At 54.1% G+C, this 18,863-nt stretch overlaps 1 protein-coding gene across 1 annotated transcript in view; it reads right to left on the bottom strand.

Annotated features, from left to right (window-relative positions):
• Positions 1–2,755: 2,755 nt before the first annotated feature.
• Positions 2,756–18,863, bottom strand: part of SF3A1 (splicing factor 3a subunit 1) — an 18,476-nt gene continuing 2,368 nt past the window's right edge. Inside the window, exons 2-16 of the mRNA XM_061141554.1 lie at positions 17,344–17,465; positions 12,947–13,154; positions 11,730–11,987; positions 10,692–10,766; positions 9,545–9,695; positions 9,025–9,218; positions 8,068–8,185; positions 7,619–7,804; positions 6,796–6,917; positions 6,451–6,696; positions 5,738–5,945; positions 5,120–5,274; positions 4,085–4,186; positions 3,900–3,971; positions 2,756–3,259 (exon numbers count right to left, since the gene is read on the bottom strand). Of these exons, the coding sequence (XP_060997537.1) occupies positions 3,158–3,259; positions 3,900–3,971; positions 4,085–4,186; positions 5,120–5,274; positions 5,738–5,945; positions 6,451–6,696; positions 6,796–6,917; positions 7,619–7,804; positions 8,068–8,185; positions 9,025–9,218; positions 9,545–9,695; positions 10,692–10,766; positions 11,730–11,987; positions 12,947–13,154; positions 17,344–17,465 (2,319 nt within the window). The 3' untranslated portion in view covers positions 2,756–3,157. The remainder of the gene's footprint in view (positions 3,260–3,899; positions 3,972–4,084; positions 4,187–5,119; positions 5,275–5,737; positions 5,946–6,450; positions 6,697–6,795; positions 6,918–7,618; positions 7,805–8,067; positions 8,186–9,024; positions 9,219–9,544; positions 9,696–10,691; positions 10,767–11,729; positions 11,988–12,946; positions 13,155–17,343; positions 17,466–18,863) is intronic.

The following is an 18,863-nucleotide window of genomic DNA, read 5'->3' as shown; positions in this document are numbered from 1 at the left end:
CAGTGTTGAGAAGGCTGTATTCCTTCACTCTGTACTAGGACACAGGTCTATATCTGATTTAATCATCACCACAGCTCAGAGGTAGGGAACACCAACTTGTTTAGTTGACTCCAGCTTAAGACAACAGTAGTACCTTCTCTTTTCCAATGCTGCAGTCCATGGGGTCGCAGAGTCAGACACAACTGAGTGACTGAACTGAACTGAACCGAGTACCTTCTCTGTACCATGATAAGGAATAAGAGTGTATCCTGTCCTGCATCATGGATTGTATGACTCGGGTACCAGAATTGTTCACTTACATGTATTTTAAAAATAAAGCAACATACACAGTTAAGATCAAATCCCCAAATCAGACAAGTTAATAATCTTAAGAACTTACATTTCACTTTTAAAGAAGCAAACTTTTAAAATCTTACATACTAATTCGTGGACTTTTAAATAAGCTATATTACACTCACCCGCGGACGGCCACCCAGACACACGCACCGTGCACACGAGCGGGCGGCGGGCCCGAGAAAAAAGGAAAAAAAAAAAAAGAAAGCTATATTGTATTTTTTTGCCTTTTTGATTTCTGCATTATAGGAATAAATGAAATATTACCTATAAGGATGGCTGTAATTACAGTGTATCGCATATTTCAAGTATTCTAATATAATTTTTGTACACATTCTTTTAATGCATAATTGTAGAATGTGAAATGGGTTTAATCATTAGTGGCCTCCAATGGGCCACATGGTTTTCATTTCAAGCAGCTGGTGGAACTGAAATTCCTCAGTGTCTACTACTCACAGAACCGTCTTCGTGCAAGCACCGAGCCAGGCCCAGTTTTCCCAGAAATCTCACAACAGGAGCATTTCTCCCCATTTCACAGTCTGGCCGGGTGTGAGGATGCTGTGGTCACCAGGAATACAAGAGCAGCTTTAGCCTTCCAGAGCCCTTGCTGGCCTCGGGGTATCCATCTTATCTAGAAAATGGGCCAGATAATCCCCGGAGGAATGCAACTGAGGTCAGAAAAGCTGTGCAAGCAAGGGGCAGCCTACATGCTGCAGGCTCTAAACAAGAAGTGCAGAGAGCTGGGCTGCACGCCGGGCCTGCGGCCACTGGCGACCACAGGGCCACCTGGTCAATGGGCCTTCTGCGACTGAGTGAGCCAGAACAGATGTTCATTCAGGAGCTCCGGGAAGCTGAGTTGGGCCCTGGAGGGCGGCTCAAAGGACCCATTCACTGACATTCCGCCAGCAGCATTCCCAACATCCAGGCGCAGCCTCAGTCATGGAAGTCCTGTGAGATCTGCCCATCTGTGGAGGAGAGGCTGGTCCCAGAGCCATACCAGGAAGAGAGGAGGGCTTGGAGTGTGGGACTCCCCCAGTTCTACTAACCCCCTTCCCTCCTGGAAAAAGACCCAGGGGCTGTCCAGGGGGATTTTTGGTGCTGGTCATGGAGAAGCAGCTGGCTCACTTCTGGCACCCAAACCTTGAAGCTTCCGGAAGCCAAATTTCAGTCCTGGCCCCCGGGGGAAATTTCTAGCTACCAGGTGGGAAGCAAATGTCAGAGTGAGGAGTAACATCCCACTGACCAAGTTACAAATGTGAGCAGTTTGTAATGGAGCCACATAACTGGCACTGTCGAAGGGCCACCTGAGCCCAAGGTCTAGAGTTGGAAACTGAGCTTGGAGAGGCGGTAGAAGGAATGGTGACTAGAAGACTGTGACTTCGGGGATGGCCTCCCCCTCTGGACCTGGGAAATGACTTCTCAGGATGAAAGGGAAGGACTGCAAGGAAAAGGCACTGGGGACTCTCAGGGGAGAAACACCCGATATCTTCAGAATGAAATCGACATTAGGTTTAAAACCAGGAAATGGTTATCAACAGGCTCTCACCTTCCTCCCTGTGAACACCCACACACAGCAGCACCCTCCTCCCTGTAACAGCACGACTCCGAGAATAACCGTGAGCCTGGCCCCGCGAGCGGGCGAGGACTGCGACAAGTGTTTTGCACACATTCTCTTTTTATCTTCTTACTGTGTGACTGTGGGCATGTGATTCAGCCTCTGTGCCCAGTTCACTCACGTGTGAAAAAGAACACCCACACCAGAATCACATGACTCGGGGAGTTCCCTGCTGGCCTAGTGGTTAGGGTTCTGGGCTCTCACGGCCTTGGCCCTGGTCCAATCCCTGTCCAGGAGCCAGGGTCCTGCAAGCCGCACAGCACTCACCTGATTAAAATTGACCAAGTGCTTGAAACAGTAAGGAGTAGTTGGATAATTCTATAAAGTTTAACAAAAACAGTTCACGGCCTTGGAACAATGAAGTATTTTTAAAATAAATACAGTTTTGGGAAAAAAAAACTCATCATATATTTGTGCTCACTCTGCATAAGCCACCTGCTCAAGATCACTTATCAGGTGATGAGTGACCCCTGGCCTGTGGGAAACCGCCAGCCTCTGGTCTCATCTGCGTGCTGCCCACTGACTGCGGAACTGCAGCCCAGCAGTCTGTGTTCTTCTGCGGTGCTGGCATGTTGAAGGTGTTCCGTATTAGTCTGTTAAACGTGCAGGCCTATGCTTTTTGAAGATCCATGTGTTTCAAAAGGGCAACAAAAACATATGTAAGAAAGAGCCATAGAAGACTTGATGCAAGCAAGAATTCAGTGAGAAGCCCAGCATTCCTCAGGGCAGAAGAGCCACAGGCACTGTGCCATACTCCTAGGTCCAGACAGGGCACGGGTGGCCAGGAGACAAGTCTCATGACAGTGATTTCACAAGAAGGGTTGAAGAGGTTTATTAGCCCATGGCAAAATACAAAATGATTAACGATGATGACAACCATACTCTATGAGCCACTTGGCACTATGGTAACATCCTACAGGACATCCCTGGTTTCACGTTTCCTAACAGGCTGCCTGAACAAATGAATGCCCTCAAACCAAGACCCGAACACAAAGGGATTCCAGGGACCTGGGGAGGAGAGAGCCTGAGAAAGCCCTCTGCGTCACCGTTGGGGGTGGGGGTGGGGAACTCTGCAGGCCAGTCTGAATTTCTACACTTAGTAAGAGGGACACAGTTGTGCAAGTCAGGGTCTCCTGGCTCGGGGACAGGGAGTGGGGGCAGGAGAGGCAAAATGGCAGTGGCCAGAACCTGACAGCAGGCTTTTCTCTTCTACTTCTTCCTTCCGCCTCTCTCCTTGAGTGCCAGGTGGATGACGGCACCATTGGCCATGTTGTAGTAAGCCAGCGAGTTGGAATCCTTGATGAAAATGCCCTAGAAAATAGAAGAAGTGCCTCAGCCCAGTGCCTCAGGCAGTGTGGCTGCTTCACAGCTCCCAACACTCTTAGCAAACACTGGGGCTTGAAGGCAGCGGGGGCAGGAACAGGAGTGGCGCAGGGCGGCAGTGAAACACTCCCAAGATCAACCTATGGAATTTTAACTCTCAAATCATAAGATCTTTAGAGGTCAACTAGTCCAAAAGCCTCATTTTACAGATGAGAAAACAGGCCTGGAGTAGGGATCAAAGTCCAAAGAGGGCGAACACAGCAGTCCCCCATGATTTGGCAGGCACCAGGGTGCGCTGGACCATCACCTGTGTCCAAGCACAAACCCAGGCTACCTGAGACCACACTCACCGGACTGGCTCCACCACCCGGACAGAAACCTACCAAAGCACCCCCAAGTCTTGTCCCCAAATGTCACTGAGACACCCAGACCCCGCATAAGACTGCTGTGACCTTCCCAGAGCCTCCCTCACCCTGTCAAACTAACCTGCCCCAGCACTCCCCGCCAGCATCATGGCTTCTAGGATGGACTCACATGGTCACAACCAGGAGTCTCCCACTCCTGATCCCACAAATGGCTTAGCTTCTGGGACAACAGACAGGATGAGGACAGCCGACACCCAACTCACCTCGTACTGCAACTTCTGTTTCCCTGCTGGCATGCCTGTGGCTTCGTGAATCTTCACCTTGATGACAGAGACCTGTGGAACGAAGGAACGGTCAGTCACCCCTCGCTAAGGTCAGTTGGAGGAAGCGTCCCCCTGATGCCTTGGTGCCCCTGCGCCTGAGGCCAGTTGGGGGCAGCAACTCTTACCTGGTCTGTGAGGGGGAGGGTGAAGACCAGCACCTGGCCGTTCAGTTTCCATTCCGTCTTATCCTGCATGTTGGGCACCTGGACTTTAATGGACACTGGACCCTGCAAATCAGGAATGGCAGTTATGCCCGGGAAGTCCTGGGTCAACCAGATCTACGCTTTCCTAGTCGCGGGCCCTCAAGACAATGTCACCTGTCCATCGGGACTCCTGGACTCTGGCCTGATTCACTACTGACACCACCTGTGGTGTGGAACACATCACTCCGCTTTTCAAGAATTGAGCTCTCTTCTTTAGAATGATCCCTACCCTGCCTACTGGTGAGGCTGGAGCTGAGAAGGGACGTGAAAGTGCTCTGCAAGCCTCAAGAAGCACCACAAGGGAAAGACCAGAACTGTGAGGTCAGAAGACCTGGGTTCCCAACTCAGGGAAGCAGCTGATCACAACTGCTGGATGGTGACGCTGTGAGCCTTCCATAAAAGGCGTGGCTCTCTCCCAGCACTTGAGTAGGTACTCAAGAAATGGAAACTACTGTCAGAAGGGAAAAAAAAAAAAGATCTGCTCAAATGCCCTGGGGCAGTGGGGCTGGGACTTTCTGCCTCCTCACTGGAGCCTGCCAGCTTCCCCAGGCCCCGGAAGTGCCGAGGTTCCCAGTCCTTGTTCCCAGTACCCCAACAGGATCCCTACGATACAAGACTCTTGAAGGTTGCAACTGGAGACAAAGGTCACAAAGAAATGAAGAACTGCCTCCAGGATTTCCTCCTGTGTCCAGAGCCCCTTTCATACCAGAGTCCTGCTGCCTGTGCAGCTGGGTCTCCCTGCTGGCCTCTATGACCATTCACACCAGGGGGACCGCTAACAGCTGACCCCACATCGAGCATGTGCTCAGAAGCCTCACGGGCCTCCAGCAGCTGACCTAGGTCCCAGAAGCCAAAACCATGGGAGCAGCATAGGTGGGTCAAGAATAATGGGGGCGGGACTGGTCCCCCTACTAGTCTAGACACTGCATGTGTGGGCAGCACTCTGGGGTCACGTGCCTTATTTCTGCGCAGAAACTCCTCCTCGGGCATGAGGCTGTCCTCGGTCTTCAGTTTCTTAGAGGCAGGCTCGTCTTCCATGGGAGGCGGGGGGTGGACAGGCGGCATGGGGGCTGGAGCGGGGACGGGTGCCACGGGTGGGGCGGGCACAAAAGCTGCACGACAGGAGCGAGCAGCCACATGAGAGGGAGGAAGGAGCCCAGGACCCCGGCTGGCGACAGTGAGGGGAGACTGCACAGGTTTCCCACTTCTCCCAGTCAGAGGTGTGCAAGACCTCTCCTGGCTGAGTCTGGCAGCCAGTAAGCTCCCTGGCTGGGGACCTGGAAGCCTTCCCAGACTGGGTAGCAGGAAACTGGAGGAGGGGCAGGACCAATGGATGGAGCAGGGGCAGCCAACAGGATCAGTGCCCATCCAGGCCTGACCCCACTGGGTGCACATAGCCCAGCACTGCCTCGTCAGCCTGTCTCCCCCAGGAGCCAGGAGCCAGGAGCCCAACCCCCTCCAGCTCAGGGATCTCTCACAGAGCAAAGTCAAGGCCCTCCCCTCAGCCACTGCTCTGCTCAGGGCTTGGCCTGTAGGACCGACCCAGTGGCCTGGAAAGCGACACGAGACACTGACCTGTCGGCACAATCATGGGTGGTGGGCGAGGCGCCATGATGGGAGGGGCTGAGGGAGGCATGGGGACCACGTTGATCCTGGGCGCGTGGATGATTGGCGGCATAGGGGCAATCACCGAGCCTGGGGGCAGCCGGACCACGGACGCCATTGGGGGCCGGGGCATGACGGGTACTGCGGACACGACCGTGGTACGGACGGGAGGCGGCATCTGTGGGTGGAAGGGACCCACGGGTCACAGGAATCCACAGCTGCACCCTAAGGCACACCCGCCGGCAGCCACTGGATAGTGTCGACTCAACGTCCTGGGGCTCAGAGCGCAGCCTCACACAGGCTCTGACAGGAACTACACTGAGACCCCCAGGGCGACACTCTTGCCACTTGGGACTCCACCCACGAGAGAGCAACTGAAGACACTGCCCTTGACTCAGTCCCCTGGAGTCAGGCCAGCAGTCCTTCAAGGCCCCTTAAGTCCTCCAGGCCTCCCTGACCCAAGCCCGCTTCTCACATTTGCCACCCGCCTCCCTCCCGTGTCCAGCCCTCCCACACAAATGGAAGGTCAGGCTGGAAGTTCCCACTTCTAACTAAAGGGTTCCTTTCTCTTGACTTGACCCGTTCTGCCCTCAGGCTCCTGTGAGACTGCTGCCCTGAGCCAGCACTGTCCAACCCAGGGAACCCAGCTCCCAGGGACCCGTCCGGGGTGGCTGCGGGCTAACCGCGGGCGGCCGGGGCACGGACGTAATGGGCGGGGCCGAGCTGGGGATGTTGGTGGCTGAGGATGGTGGCGGCGGCTGCTGGGGGATTTCGTTGGGCTTGCTCGGGCCGATCTTCTCTTTGGTGTCATCCTCCGGCACCAGGCCCTTCGCCTTGTGGATGGCCTCAATCTGCTCCTGGAGGGTGATGTTGGCCTGGGCGGCCTGCTGGGTCCGGGCCATGCTGCCAGAGTGGCCGTCCCAGGTCACCTGCGTGGGAAGCAAAGCCAGAGCCGGTCAGGGCTGCCGGAACTGAGCCCGAAGTGGGGAGCCGACAGCAGGAAAGGCACTCAAGAGTCACAGCTGCACCTTCTCTTCCGGCTTCTGGATCTCCTCCTCGCCAATCTTCTTACCGATGGCCGTTTCCTCCACACCAAAGATGTCGGTACGCCGCTCAGCCAGCTGCTTCAAGCTGCTCTCGATATCCAGACCTGGACAGTCAGAGAACAGAAGTGGGCGACAGAGAGGGAAACTAAACCCGCTGCCCGTCTGACAAGGCGGTGGCTCTACTGATGCAGGCAGAGGCTGTTCTTACAGGACACAGCTGTCTGTGGGTCCCAGAACCTTGCACCGGCCCTCTCAGCCTGGGGAAGGCCGCCTGATGAGCACTAGGCTTGGAAACCGAGGCGTGTCAAACGCTGACTTAACGAAAGGCATCTGAGAGGACAGGGCCACATGAGCAGCATGGCAAGGAGAAGAGCCCAGACTCTAAAAGTGGGGTCTCCATCCTCCAGGACAGTCTCTTCAAAGGGCTGCTTCTCACAGTCAAGGGACCAACGTGTCTCAGTTCAAGATGCACAGCGCCCTCCAGCCACCAGAGCCTCTACTCTAAGACGGCCTGGGAGTGAGTACCCCTCCCGGCTGCAGTCAGATCCTGCTCCAGGATACCGACAGGCACTCGCCACCCATCTCGGGGCCGCCTTTGCAGGAATCCTCTGCAGAAGCTTCTAGAAAATGAGGGGTTCTTTTGTAGCTTCCTAGCCTGCACCTATCCTCAAAAGCTCTTGCTGACCTCAAAGCTTTCTACATTTGATTAAAGTTGACTATTAATTTAGAGACTCCAATGGGCTGAAGTAAGTTAGGGCTGGGTCAAAGAAGGGGCGTGGTCACAGTGGGGAACACCCCACCTCACCTGGCGCGTACACCTCGTCATCGCTCTGCTTCTCACGGATGGAGCGATCCCGCTGCTCCAGCCAACGGGGGTCGAGAAGCCCAATGCGCATGTGCTCCTGCATCTTGCTGGCAGGGATCTTCTCCCCAGTGATGGGGGACACAAGATACTCATCAGGAGCGGGGGCTGGAGGCAGAGGCTTGGAAGCTGAAATGCAACAGAGATGGCCGAGTGAGAACCCTGGGTGGCAGCCTGGGTTAAGAGGGTGCTGCTTCATTCCTGCACCGTCCCCTCACTGCCGTGCTGTCCCAGGCCCTGTGCACTGTGCCAGGGCACCAGGGACGACTAAGCCCCACGCCCTGTTGAGAGGCCCACGACACAGGGGCTATCGATGCCTCATGACAAGCCCCCTCCAGCCATCCTGGAAACAAACAGGTCTGAGAAGCATGAGGCAGGAAAACAGAACCCACCCTTTGGGTCATAGTCCTTCCGGACAATGACCTGGTCTGGAGTTGGGGGCAGAGGAGGTGGCATGGGTGTCTCCGGAGGTGGGGGCACTTTCTGCCCTTCTTCTTCATCATCCGAACCCTGAAAAGCAAGGCAGTGGTGTGACTCAGAGCAGGAGTGAGAAGCCACCTTCCTGCAGCTGAGCCCGGCAGCTCGCAGGGTGGCAAGCAGCCGAGGCCTCTGCCGGCCGGCATCCCTGTGCTGAGCTCCCCGGGCTGCCAGGGCCAGCCGGCAGCAGGCCAAGCAGCTTCCTCACAGCATGAATGGGAGCGCTGGGGGCCGTGGTGCTGACACTCTGCCCAGGCATTTCCAGCAGCTGGCACCAGGCAGTCCCAGGAGGCCAAGGGCACTTAACGTGCTGGGGAGGGCCGCGGGGGGCGAGTCAGCACTCAATGGGAGCCACGCAAGGAGCAATGCTGGGAGGGAGAGAAAAAGTCAATTCCCACAGACACGTGGGCCTTTCTTCTCAGGCTGCACACAAATTCTTTCCGAGGGGAGGAAAGTGGCTTGGCTCTGGAGACTCTAAGCCTGTGGGGAGGGCTGGCTCGAAGGGGCAGAGGCGCCCAGAGAAAGCACAAGCTATGCTCAGAAAAGCTCTGGAAACTGCTGATGGCGCGGGCCTAGGCTCAACAACATCCAAGAATGCGGCAGAGAGGGTTCCCTAAGGAGAGCCAGCCTGGGGGCGGTAGCGAGCGGAGCCTCTGGGCAGAGGAAGGTCACCGAACAGGCCGGCGCAGCTCCCGGAGCCTTGCCTATGAAGGAATCTTTGTTGCCCGAGCTGGAAAGAGGGACGCCTTATTCAGGACCCAGGCCTCCTCCCAGGGCTCACGAGGGGGCTGGAGCACTCACTCTGATGGAGGAGCGCACCCCCTTGCCCTTGGCTCCAAGGAAGAGCCAGCCCAGGCCCCCCAGGAGCGCACCTCGTCCATGTCTTGCACTTGGGTGTCCTGGTCCAGCTGGGATGGAGGCTCCTCTGCCTTCTCCTGTTTCTCATCCTCCTCATCGGACTCAACCTCCATCTCGACCTCCTCGCTCTCCCCAAACTTCTCGTAGCGCTCCTGAATGAGGATCCGGGCCCCCAGCTCCTCCGGGGTGGTGGGTGGGGGGAAGTTCCCTGGCAGAGGGCGAGCAGGAGTCATGGGAGGGCTCCGCAGACACTCCTGTCAGAGGCCGGTCGAGCAGCCCTCCCCACACCGTCAGCTCTCAGGGCTGGGGCCGCCTGGTCTCTCTCCCACCTCCAGAGGCCCACCCAGGGCTGGGCACAATGGTATCTGTTGAACTGGGTGTAATTGGGGCAGCGGGAGAACCGAAGTCTTCTGGAAACAGGGAGGAGACAGAAGCCTCCACAGGATCCTCCCGCTACCCGGGGACAACCTGGCACACTCCCCCAGGATGATGGCACCACGCTCCTGGCTCCGCTAACAGGAGTCACAGACCGACCTTGCTCGTTGGGTTGGAAGTCCACTGTTTCCACCACCACGAAGTCATGCCAGTCGATCTGAGCATAGGCGACCCGCTCCTTCTCCTTCTCCTCCTCTTCCTTCTTCCTCTCACGCTCCTGGAACTTGGCCCATTCTACGCGGTAACACACCTGAAGGGAGGGGAACAGCGCAGTGCCGAGCTGAATCAGGGTCGGCTCTCGAGGAGGCTGTCACCTCCAGGGCCTTCACCAGAGCCAGTGTTTCCTTCAGAACAGGAGGCTACTCTGCCCACCAGGGGGACTTCCTGGAGCAGACTATGGAATCTGCATCTGGTTTCAGCCAGGCCCAGAGTCTGGACAGAATTGAAAATGTGAATGCCAAAGACCTCCGTCTGGGCCCCAAGGGCAGCTAGCTCTCTGTTAGAACCTCAAAGTTTTTTGCTTGAGTTGGCAGGTGGCGAGCAAACTCCTCCCTCCCAGGAAGTCCATGTGATAACCATGTGTTCACAAGAGCTGCGGCAGCCTGACAGCCTGCTAAACAGAAGGCTTCAAGCAGCCTCCCAGAACCGCCAACATCAACATGCCTGGTCTCCTGACTCTGAAAGCCGGACTTCAAAAGGCAGTTGTCACCCAAGAACCCATTCAAAAGCTGGCTTCTAGCAAGAGAAGAAAACTGGAGACCAAGAGACGTGGAGAGAAAAGCGGCAGGGTGGGGACCAGAGAACCCAGGTTTCTTTGGTCTTTGCAGCCTCAAGGCCCTTCTTCCCACCACGACTGTGCCTGGAGCATAACAAGGTGCCGATTCAGAGACCATTTCCAAACACACAACAGAATCCACACACTGTAACTTGTGTTGTCAGAAACTGGTTGTCAGAAATTCAGTTTTGGACTTCCCTGGTGGCACGCCTGCCAATGCAGGGGACACAGGTTGGAACCCTGATCTGGGAAGATTCCACATGCCTCGGAGCAGCTAAGCCCAAGCGCTCGAGGGCCCACGTGCTGTGCCTACTGAAGCCCACATGTCCAGTCTGTGCTCCGCGACATGAGAAGCCCACGCACCGCACTGAAGAGTAGCCCCGACTCGCCACAACCAGAGGAAGCCTGCACAAAGCACAGCCACAAATAAACAAGACTATCAGAAAGAAAGAAAGAAGAAATCCCATTTACCTGGTCCAACACTTCCCGGGGGTTCTCTGCCTCTTTCTTAAGCTTGGTAAATAAACCTTTGGGTGGAATCAAGATCTGAAACACAGAAGAGTTAAGGCAACTATCAGTGCAGCACAACAGGGGATAGTGTGGCCTGTGGAGGAGAGAGGAGAGCACAGGATTATGGGACCAGCTTCAGCTTCACTTGACTGGGCAACGCTGGGCAAGTTACTTAATCTCTGTAACTTGGTTTGCTTCTACAAAACGGTGACACCGCCACTTAAAGGTGGCACTGTCAGCTTAAAAGGCTGCGAGGATTAGCAGGAAGTAAGCAAAAGCACCATCAGACCAGCATGCACACCATCAGCATGCAGTGACTGCCCCTGGGTGGATCTGCCTTTAGGCTTCTGCACACGCCCCCCCAGGGTCCCTGCAGGCTGAAGACTGCAGCCCACAGGTTCCCCCTCCCTGGCCTCCCATGCCCTGCTTTCTCTGCATTTAATCCACGGTGTTTATCACCATCTGACACACACTAACGGTGCACTTGCTTGTTGCCCCCTGCTAGACCAGTCTCCATAAAGACAAGAGATTTTTGTCTTCAGTTCACTACTACATATCCAGAGCTTGACGTAGTGCCTGATACTCAAAGCTTATTTGCTGAGAGAACAAATGGTAGCTTTGTGTAAAAGAGCCACTCTTTCCAACTGGCCCAACCATATCCCCCTCGCTGGCAGAGCAGCTCAGCCCCTTTAAACCCTCCCTGTCCCCCTTCCCCAGGAACACATCTGTTCCTGGAGTTTCCAGGTCCAGAGACACACCAGCGCCCTCAGGTTAGAGTGCTAGACGTCCATACCCACGTTCGGAGGAAGAAGGAACAGGAAGCAGTTAGCCCTGGAAGCAGCCCACTAGGGGAAATTAACTGACACTGTTAACTATAGTAAGCCTTGGGTCTGGTGACTTGAATGACTGTTCAGGACCCCACACAGGAGCGGGCTCCGTGCAGAGTGGATCGAGCACTGGTGGGAGCGCGCTCTCCGCCCCGGGGCCCCGCCCAGGCACCTTGGTGTACTGCTCCACCAGCTTTGTGAAGTAGTTGAAGAGGCTGTGCTGCGGGCGGAGGAAGTCAAACTGGTAGTTGCGCTGCTCTTTCTGCATCAGCTGGGTCAGAAACTGGCGCCCATTCCTGGCCACAAACTGAGCCGTCAGCTTCACCACGTCCAGGTCGAAGGCTGAGATGGAAGGGGGGTCTGCGATGAACTCAAACTCGGGAGGGGGCTCTTTGGGCACAATGGTCTCTTGTATCACCTGGGCTTGAACCTAAGATGCAAAGGGAATGTGAGGCGAGAGGCAAGGGGCAGACTGGCTCCAGAAGCGGGGCAGGAACACACCACCAGAGGATGGCACGGCCCTCTACTCCTCTGCTAATCACACGCATGCCCCAGCACACGGTGGGAAAGAAGCCTAACTCAAACAGCATCAGTGTCTCGGCCCAGTGTGGCCTCAACTCTCTGAATGGCTTTCTGAGTGAGAACTGTCTCTCTCTGCATCTCCACTGCTGCCCTGAAACTGAGGACCAAAACTGGGTGGCAGAAGATCCAACAGAGATAGTTTATTAAATCCCACCCAAGGGGGACAGAGGATGTAGGAAGCCCTACATGTATGCAGAGGACCCGTCATCTGACCTCCACACGAATCATGAGGTGGACACAAGTACTGTGAATTTTTTCTACAGATGAGGAAACTAGGTTGCGTGAGGCACCGGGAGTAGTCAATTGCACTGCAAGGCCTCAGAACCTTCTCCAACCTTTACTTCCCACCGTAACACAAGAGGCAGCCTTTGCCACCAAGGCTCAGAAGGGAGCGAGGAGAAAGGACCAGTCCAGGTTTACACAAGAGGCAAAATGTGTCTTCACGGACAGCCCGCGTCGTTCCCAGTGCTATGGGGGTGAGGGCAGGCCACACAGAGGGGTGCTGGGAAGGCAAGACAGGAGAGGGGGACACAACACAAGGGTTCCACAAGCCACGCTGTGGCACTGTCCTGACACCACGGTCAAGACAAGGAGCAGGGACTGGGAGCCTGGACTTCAGGGTCCTGACTCTGTGGCCCTGGGCGAACTGTGCTTCCCTAAGCCTCCGAGTCCTCATCTGAAAAAGGGTCATTTTACTGGCCTCCTCACGCAGCCCCCGTGAGGCACCAGTGGCTGTGAAGTGTGGACAGCAGTTCATCGTCTCCCTCCCTCAGCCCCGGGGCAGCGAGGCGCGGGGCTGGAGCCCACCTTCTGGGGCAGCTGCTGCTGGGCGGCCTGCTGCTGCTGCTGCATGACCTTGGGGATGGCGGCCGAGGGCTCCTGGGCCTTGCCCTCCTTGAACTCGCTGACCTTGTGGCGGTAGTAGGCATGATAAGGGTCGTTGGGGTTCAGGAAGTTGAACTTGGGGTTGTTGATCTCGTTCTGTCGTATCCTCGCTTCAAATTCAGGTCCATTTCTAGAAAAAGGGAAAAAAGAGAAGCATCGGTACTGCAGCCCTTTCAAGTGCTTAGACCAGAATACGGCTCACTCAAGTCCCATTCTTGCCACCACCCACCACTCAAACGGGCCCCTCCCTTGGCACAGCAGAGCACCTCCCCAAGACTCCTGGCATCAGCTGCCGGCGCCCCCGGCTCCTGCAGCCCGCACAGGCCTCAGCGATCCCAGGGCCTCAGACCTCCATCATTCCTGCAGCACCTCCACCAGTCTCATCATCTCCAAAACCACCTCACTACTGCTCTTTTAATAAAATGTGTTCACTTCAAAGAAAAGGTACTTTAAAAGGAAGGCATGGGAATCCCCTGGCGTCTAGGAGTTAGGACTCCACATGTCCTCACTGCACTGCAGAGGGCTCCGGGCGGGGCCGGGGGCGGGGGGCAGCCAGGGTGCTGCGGGGGGAAGGGGGCATCAGGGGGAGGAAGGCATATGTTACTACTTCAAATAAAAGTCATATGGCTTTGCTAACAAAAGGCAGTCATACAAGTCAATAGGAGTCAATCAAAGCAGCATGGTTCAAGTTCAGTTCAAAGTCTGCTGAGACTGACACCAGTTCTCTTAGTTGAAAAGCATGATGACTGACTGCTTGGGAGGTACAAGGATATGTTAACACTGAACTGAGATGCTGTCCTCTAGCTAGCAAGGATAGGGAAAAAAAGAAAATGTAAACAGGATTTAACACCTTGTCCAAGTACTGGCTATAACCGGCTCCTTTACTACTGGGTGAGACTCATACAGGAAACACTGCTCTCCAAGGCCCGGGGTCCAAGCAGCTGCATAAAGCACGCTCACGTGACAGGGAGCAGTGACGTCAGGGAGGCCCCTGTCTCTCTGTATCTGGAGGAGTTTCCCCCACACACACCCTGTGTCCCCAGTGTGTATGCCTTTAAACCCTCAGAATGAAAAACGTCCCTCTCATGATGTATAGGGAACCCTGATTTTTTAATAAAGAGTCCCAGCAGTAATATTTCAAAGTATCACACATTCACAATACCTGTATCAGTCAGAAAGTGCACTCACCTTAAAGACACAAGATATGGACATGTTCAAGTCCTGGGTTCACTACTGACTTACCAAGTTACTGAACGTCTCTGACTCAAATTTCCCATGTGTACAATATGGCTAAATACCACCTTCCATCTCTCCTCTGAAGTATTGAGAAAACTAAATTAGTGAATGAGAAGCCAAAGTCTATTGAACCACACAGGCCTGAACACCCCAGGGGCTGTTACTGCTCTGAAGGTTGGAAGGGGCTGCCCTATAAACAGGAGAGGTGATTTGGGAGCCAGGAGACGTCTGCGGGGCCTCCCTCACTCCTGCGGCCAGAGCCCTGCTCTCAGAAGTGCCCCAGACACACCAAGGGACGGCTCCAGAGGCTGGTGGCAGCCAGGCCACCCCGTCTTCAGACTTCCACGCCTGGCCCGGTCAGCTGAAGAGGAGGCAGGGTGCAGGTGACGCTGTGCCCCACTTTAGCCACCTCGGCGGCCAAGGTCATCAGCACCCCAGCTAGCTCCTCCGCAAGTTCTGGTCACACTCAGCGGTGTGACTAACACCGTGAGGTCTGGGTGTGACAAGTGTGTTAGTCCAGCCGAAACCCATGCTCGAGGGCGAAGGGTTCCCCCCACCTTAAAACAATGTGAACCACATAAGGTCGATGTCCACTTAAATACGGCTAAACCAGGCCACCACTCAAAGGGCTGCTAAAAAAGGGGCTCTGGTTGTCCCCTCCACCACCACCTCCTAAGCCACAACCACACATCTGGTAACAATGAAAATATAAAATGATGAGAAGGCAGGCATGCTTATCCCAAGCGACTCTGTTGCTTTAAATTGGCTTAATGTTAAGTTTAGAATTATATTCTCTAACATAAGGAATAGATTTCAGCAGGAAAAAAAACATGAGTCTGACTCAACCTAGCTGGTGGGACTTTTTAAGGGTAATTTCCACTTCAGTTTCTTGAAAGGAAAATGCAGGGAAGGGAAGACCAAACCTAGAGAGAAAAAACTCCTTTTGAAAAACCACACGGCTGGTGAATTTTACTCACTCAATACATGTGAACTCCACACAAGTAACGCAGAGGGCCCTGCATGTTTGCTGTGACCCAGCCTGAGAAGCTGATCCGTGCTTTCATTGCAACACTAACAAAAGCAAGTCCACAGGTTTCAGAAATGCCTACAAGGCATCGGGGCTTCCCACGTGGCACGGTAGTAAAGAATCCACCTGCAACGTAGGTGACCCGGCAGGAGCCATGGGTTCAATCTCTGGTTCGGGAAAGTCCCCTGGGGTAGGGCATGGCAACCTGCTCCAGTAGTCTTGCCTGGAGCATCCCATGGACAGAGCAGCCTGGTGGGCTACAGCCCAGGGGGTCGCAAAGAGTCAGACATGACTAAGCAACTGAGCACTCACAGGGCAAGCATCACAGTCAAAGTCAAGATCTAGAGATGCGGGCGTACAGATTTATTATTAAGGGAACTTGGAAAGAATTCTTATTTCTGTGGCTGGCACAAAATTATTGGAAAGCTGTTTGGCAAAATGTTTAAGAAATCTTTAAAAATGCTCTTTCGGCCAGCAATGTGCCACACAGAGTTTTCTTCTAGGAAAACATTGAAAAAGGGAAAGAAAATGCTCAGAGACTTCCTTCCAGCTTTATGTGCCAAACTGAAATGCTGGAACAACCTCCAAGGAAGACACAGAGGAGTTGGCCAGGTCAAGGAAGGCGCAACGCCTCAACACGGTGTGTCTTCTCCAGAGAGGACCATGCAGCATCAGGAGACCAGGGGGCAACCCAGGAAAAAGTTCACAGCACAGGGCAAATGGGAAAAAGCAGGATGTGAAAGTATCTCTGCTAGTACTACAAGAATCTAAAAAAGAAAGCCAAGGCCCAGGAGGAAACAGGAAAAAAGTGAAAACAGCTGGTAGAAACTATTCTGGTTGTGAGACTGGTGATTCGTCCTCTAACACCTTTTTCCTGTTTATTGTCTTCAGAATATCTGGGGGAAAGGGGAAGAATGAGTGTTGCTATGAGATATTACAGTTATGAACGCAATACCTGCTGCCCTAAATCAGACATGGCCCGATAATGTTTAATCAGGCACAGAGCTGTTTTAACCCAGTACCCAGGTTCATCAAAGCCTTGGAAACGTGGACGGTTAATCTACATGGAGCCTGACACAGTGAAAGACATCAAGCAGAGGAACCTCTTTCTATGTTTCATTTCATAAGGAGACTGAGAAAGGAAGAACCCATCTACTCAATGATGCTTCTGCCTTGAACCAAAGCTAGCCCACTCCTAGGTGGGGACGCTGTCTTGGGGTCAAGGTGTGGCTCGCTGGACAGCGCCGGCCCTGACTGAGGGCAGCTGTCTGCTCGAGGCAAGCTACCGTTTCCATGCAAGGAACTGTCCAACTCATCAAAAGAAGCCAAATATCCAGACTTACGGTGCAGTCTCATTTCTAAACAGTGACAATCAATTCAAAAGTTAGGGAAATTGTTGATAACAAACAAAAGATCTGAAAGCTGAATGTGGCCTGCTGGCTGCCAAAGGGATACTCGAAATGCCCTAAACCAGGGATGGTTGACCTTTGGAGTCAAGTGGCCATCAAGGAGACTCCATTTGAGGAAGCGTGGGTGTGCTCAAGTATAATGGGGAGGGACAAGAGGAAATCCAGCTGACTTCCATGCCATCTGGGCCGACAGCTACACGATGCACCTGAATTGCACCCAGTCCCCTCCCTCTGGCCTCACAGTAACTCTGCGGGGGGCACGTTATTCCATTCTGCAGTTGGGTCGGGAATGCAGTCCTTGCTTCATGAGATTGATCCACTCCCTGTTCTGTCTTCCTCTGGCCAGCAGCTCAGACAGACACACATCTCTGACAAAACAGCCTCCAGGCATTTCCTCAGGCGTGGTTAGGAAGCAGAGGTTCTCGGTGACGCTGGAGTTGGGTGGGCCTGTCCTCTGCCACCGCCAGACTGTGTGAGAGATGCCAGTCCTGCCCACAGCCGACCTCACACCACACTGTGGTCTCTGATGAGCTGACAGGCCTAAGCCGACAATGCCACTCTAAAGACCCAGGTGTTACCCTGGTGAGAACCCAGTTCTTGTGCTAAAACCCACCTGCGACCAACATGAGCATGAGCAGCTACGTTACCTGGCCACGAAGCTGGCAGTCTTGTCAACGATGTTTCTGACCTCCGGAGGAGGGTAAATAATACCCACCACTGGCTTGGAAGGGGTAGAATCCTCCTTTGAAGATGCTTCTTCTTCTGTGGGCTGTGAAAACAGGAAAAAGAAGGCCTTGAAGTTTCAGGCTTGGTGTCGGATGCCCACCATTAAACTCCTCTGGGATATTACTGAGAACACAGACTCTCTCCCATTCAATCCATCACAACTTCCTGGAGTTAGGAACCTCTGCTCCAGAAGAACCATTTCTCTCAACTGCTCTGGGCTTGCACGGGACTCTCCCAGGAACCAATGAAAAGAGCAGTCTCTCTGGCTCCCCCCAGCTGGAACAACTCTGTGACACTGGGAATCTGCATTTTCACCAAGCATCCAGGTGATTGAGATACGTAGGCAGGGGGAACAATGGGACGTGGATCTGCCCACATTCTGAAATACCATGATTCAGAATCCAGAAGGCCGTGTCTGTATCCCCACACCCTTGGATGTGCCTAATACAGGATATTTCACCACTGTCTGCTGAATAAAGAAATGGGAAACTCCTTGCTGGCCACTCCTGCCTCGAATGCCCTTTCCCTCTACATCCGTCCCACGATCTAAACCACCATTCAATGTTCAAGAGGTTTGTGAAACCATTGGAATACTCAGCATTAACTGCCCTGTAAGTTCCAATACTCTGCTCACCAGCTTCTTCCTCTAACAAAGGGTCAAGCCTCTCATTTTAGAAAAAGTTTCTCTGCCTTCCTCACGTTCCTAACTACTACCATCTTCTCCCCGCCTTCCTCTGGTAACTCAACAGCCCGTGTTCCCCCAGTCTTGTCGTCTCCACTTCCTCATCTCCCATCTGATCCTCATTCAGGTCAAGGGCTCTTGCCAAAGAAAGACAGCCTACAGCCAGTTACTGTGGTTATCTGGCCGTGTGACCAGTGACCACTCCGTCACAAGAGCCTCACCTCCTGAGCCCTGTCTCTCCTGCCCACCGTTCCACCCAAGTCTCCCTCTGGGCTCCCGTTTCACCCCCTGCCCTATAATGTGAGGTGTCCCCCCCACACTGTCCTCAGCAGGCACTGACAGCACGTCCTCCACTTCCCCAGCACCTCTAGGCCGCACCGTCCTGCCCACACCAATGCCCCCTGTCACTCTCACGTGGCACAGAGCTGTGAGAACCTACGATCCCGGGCACTTTCGTCTCTAACCACCTTCCTCGTGGACGGCCAAACGTGCCTCCAGTCATCCAGGGCAGAAACGTGGGTCTCTTCTCCTTTCCACAACCTCCACATTCAGTGATAAGGAACATTTCTCAAGCACAGAGTAGGTTCCACATACTTCTCTGAGCACTTTAAGCATATTACATCTATAAACCTTACAAAGCCCTGTGACCTCAGGTATCCTTACTACTGTCGTTCTACAAATAACGAACTGAGAAATGGAGACCTCTCCGTGAGGAGGCCCACGTGGCAGAACCGATTCCAACACATCAGTTTAGAGGCA

The sequence above is a fragment of the Dama dama genome, chromosome 5 (assembly GCF_033118175.1).
Source record: "Dama dama isolate Ldn47 chromosome 5, ASM3311817v1, whole genome shotgun sequence".
NCBI lineage: Eukaryota > Metazoa > Chordata > Mammalia > Artiodactyla > Cervidae > Dama > Dama dama.
The sequence above is the reverse complement of the archived record's forward strand: the minus strand, read 5'-3'. Positions and strand labels throughout refer to the sequence as shown.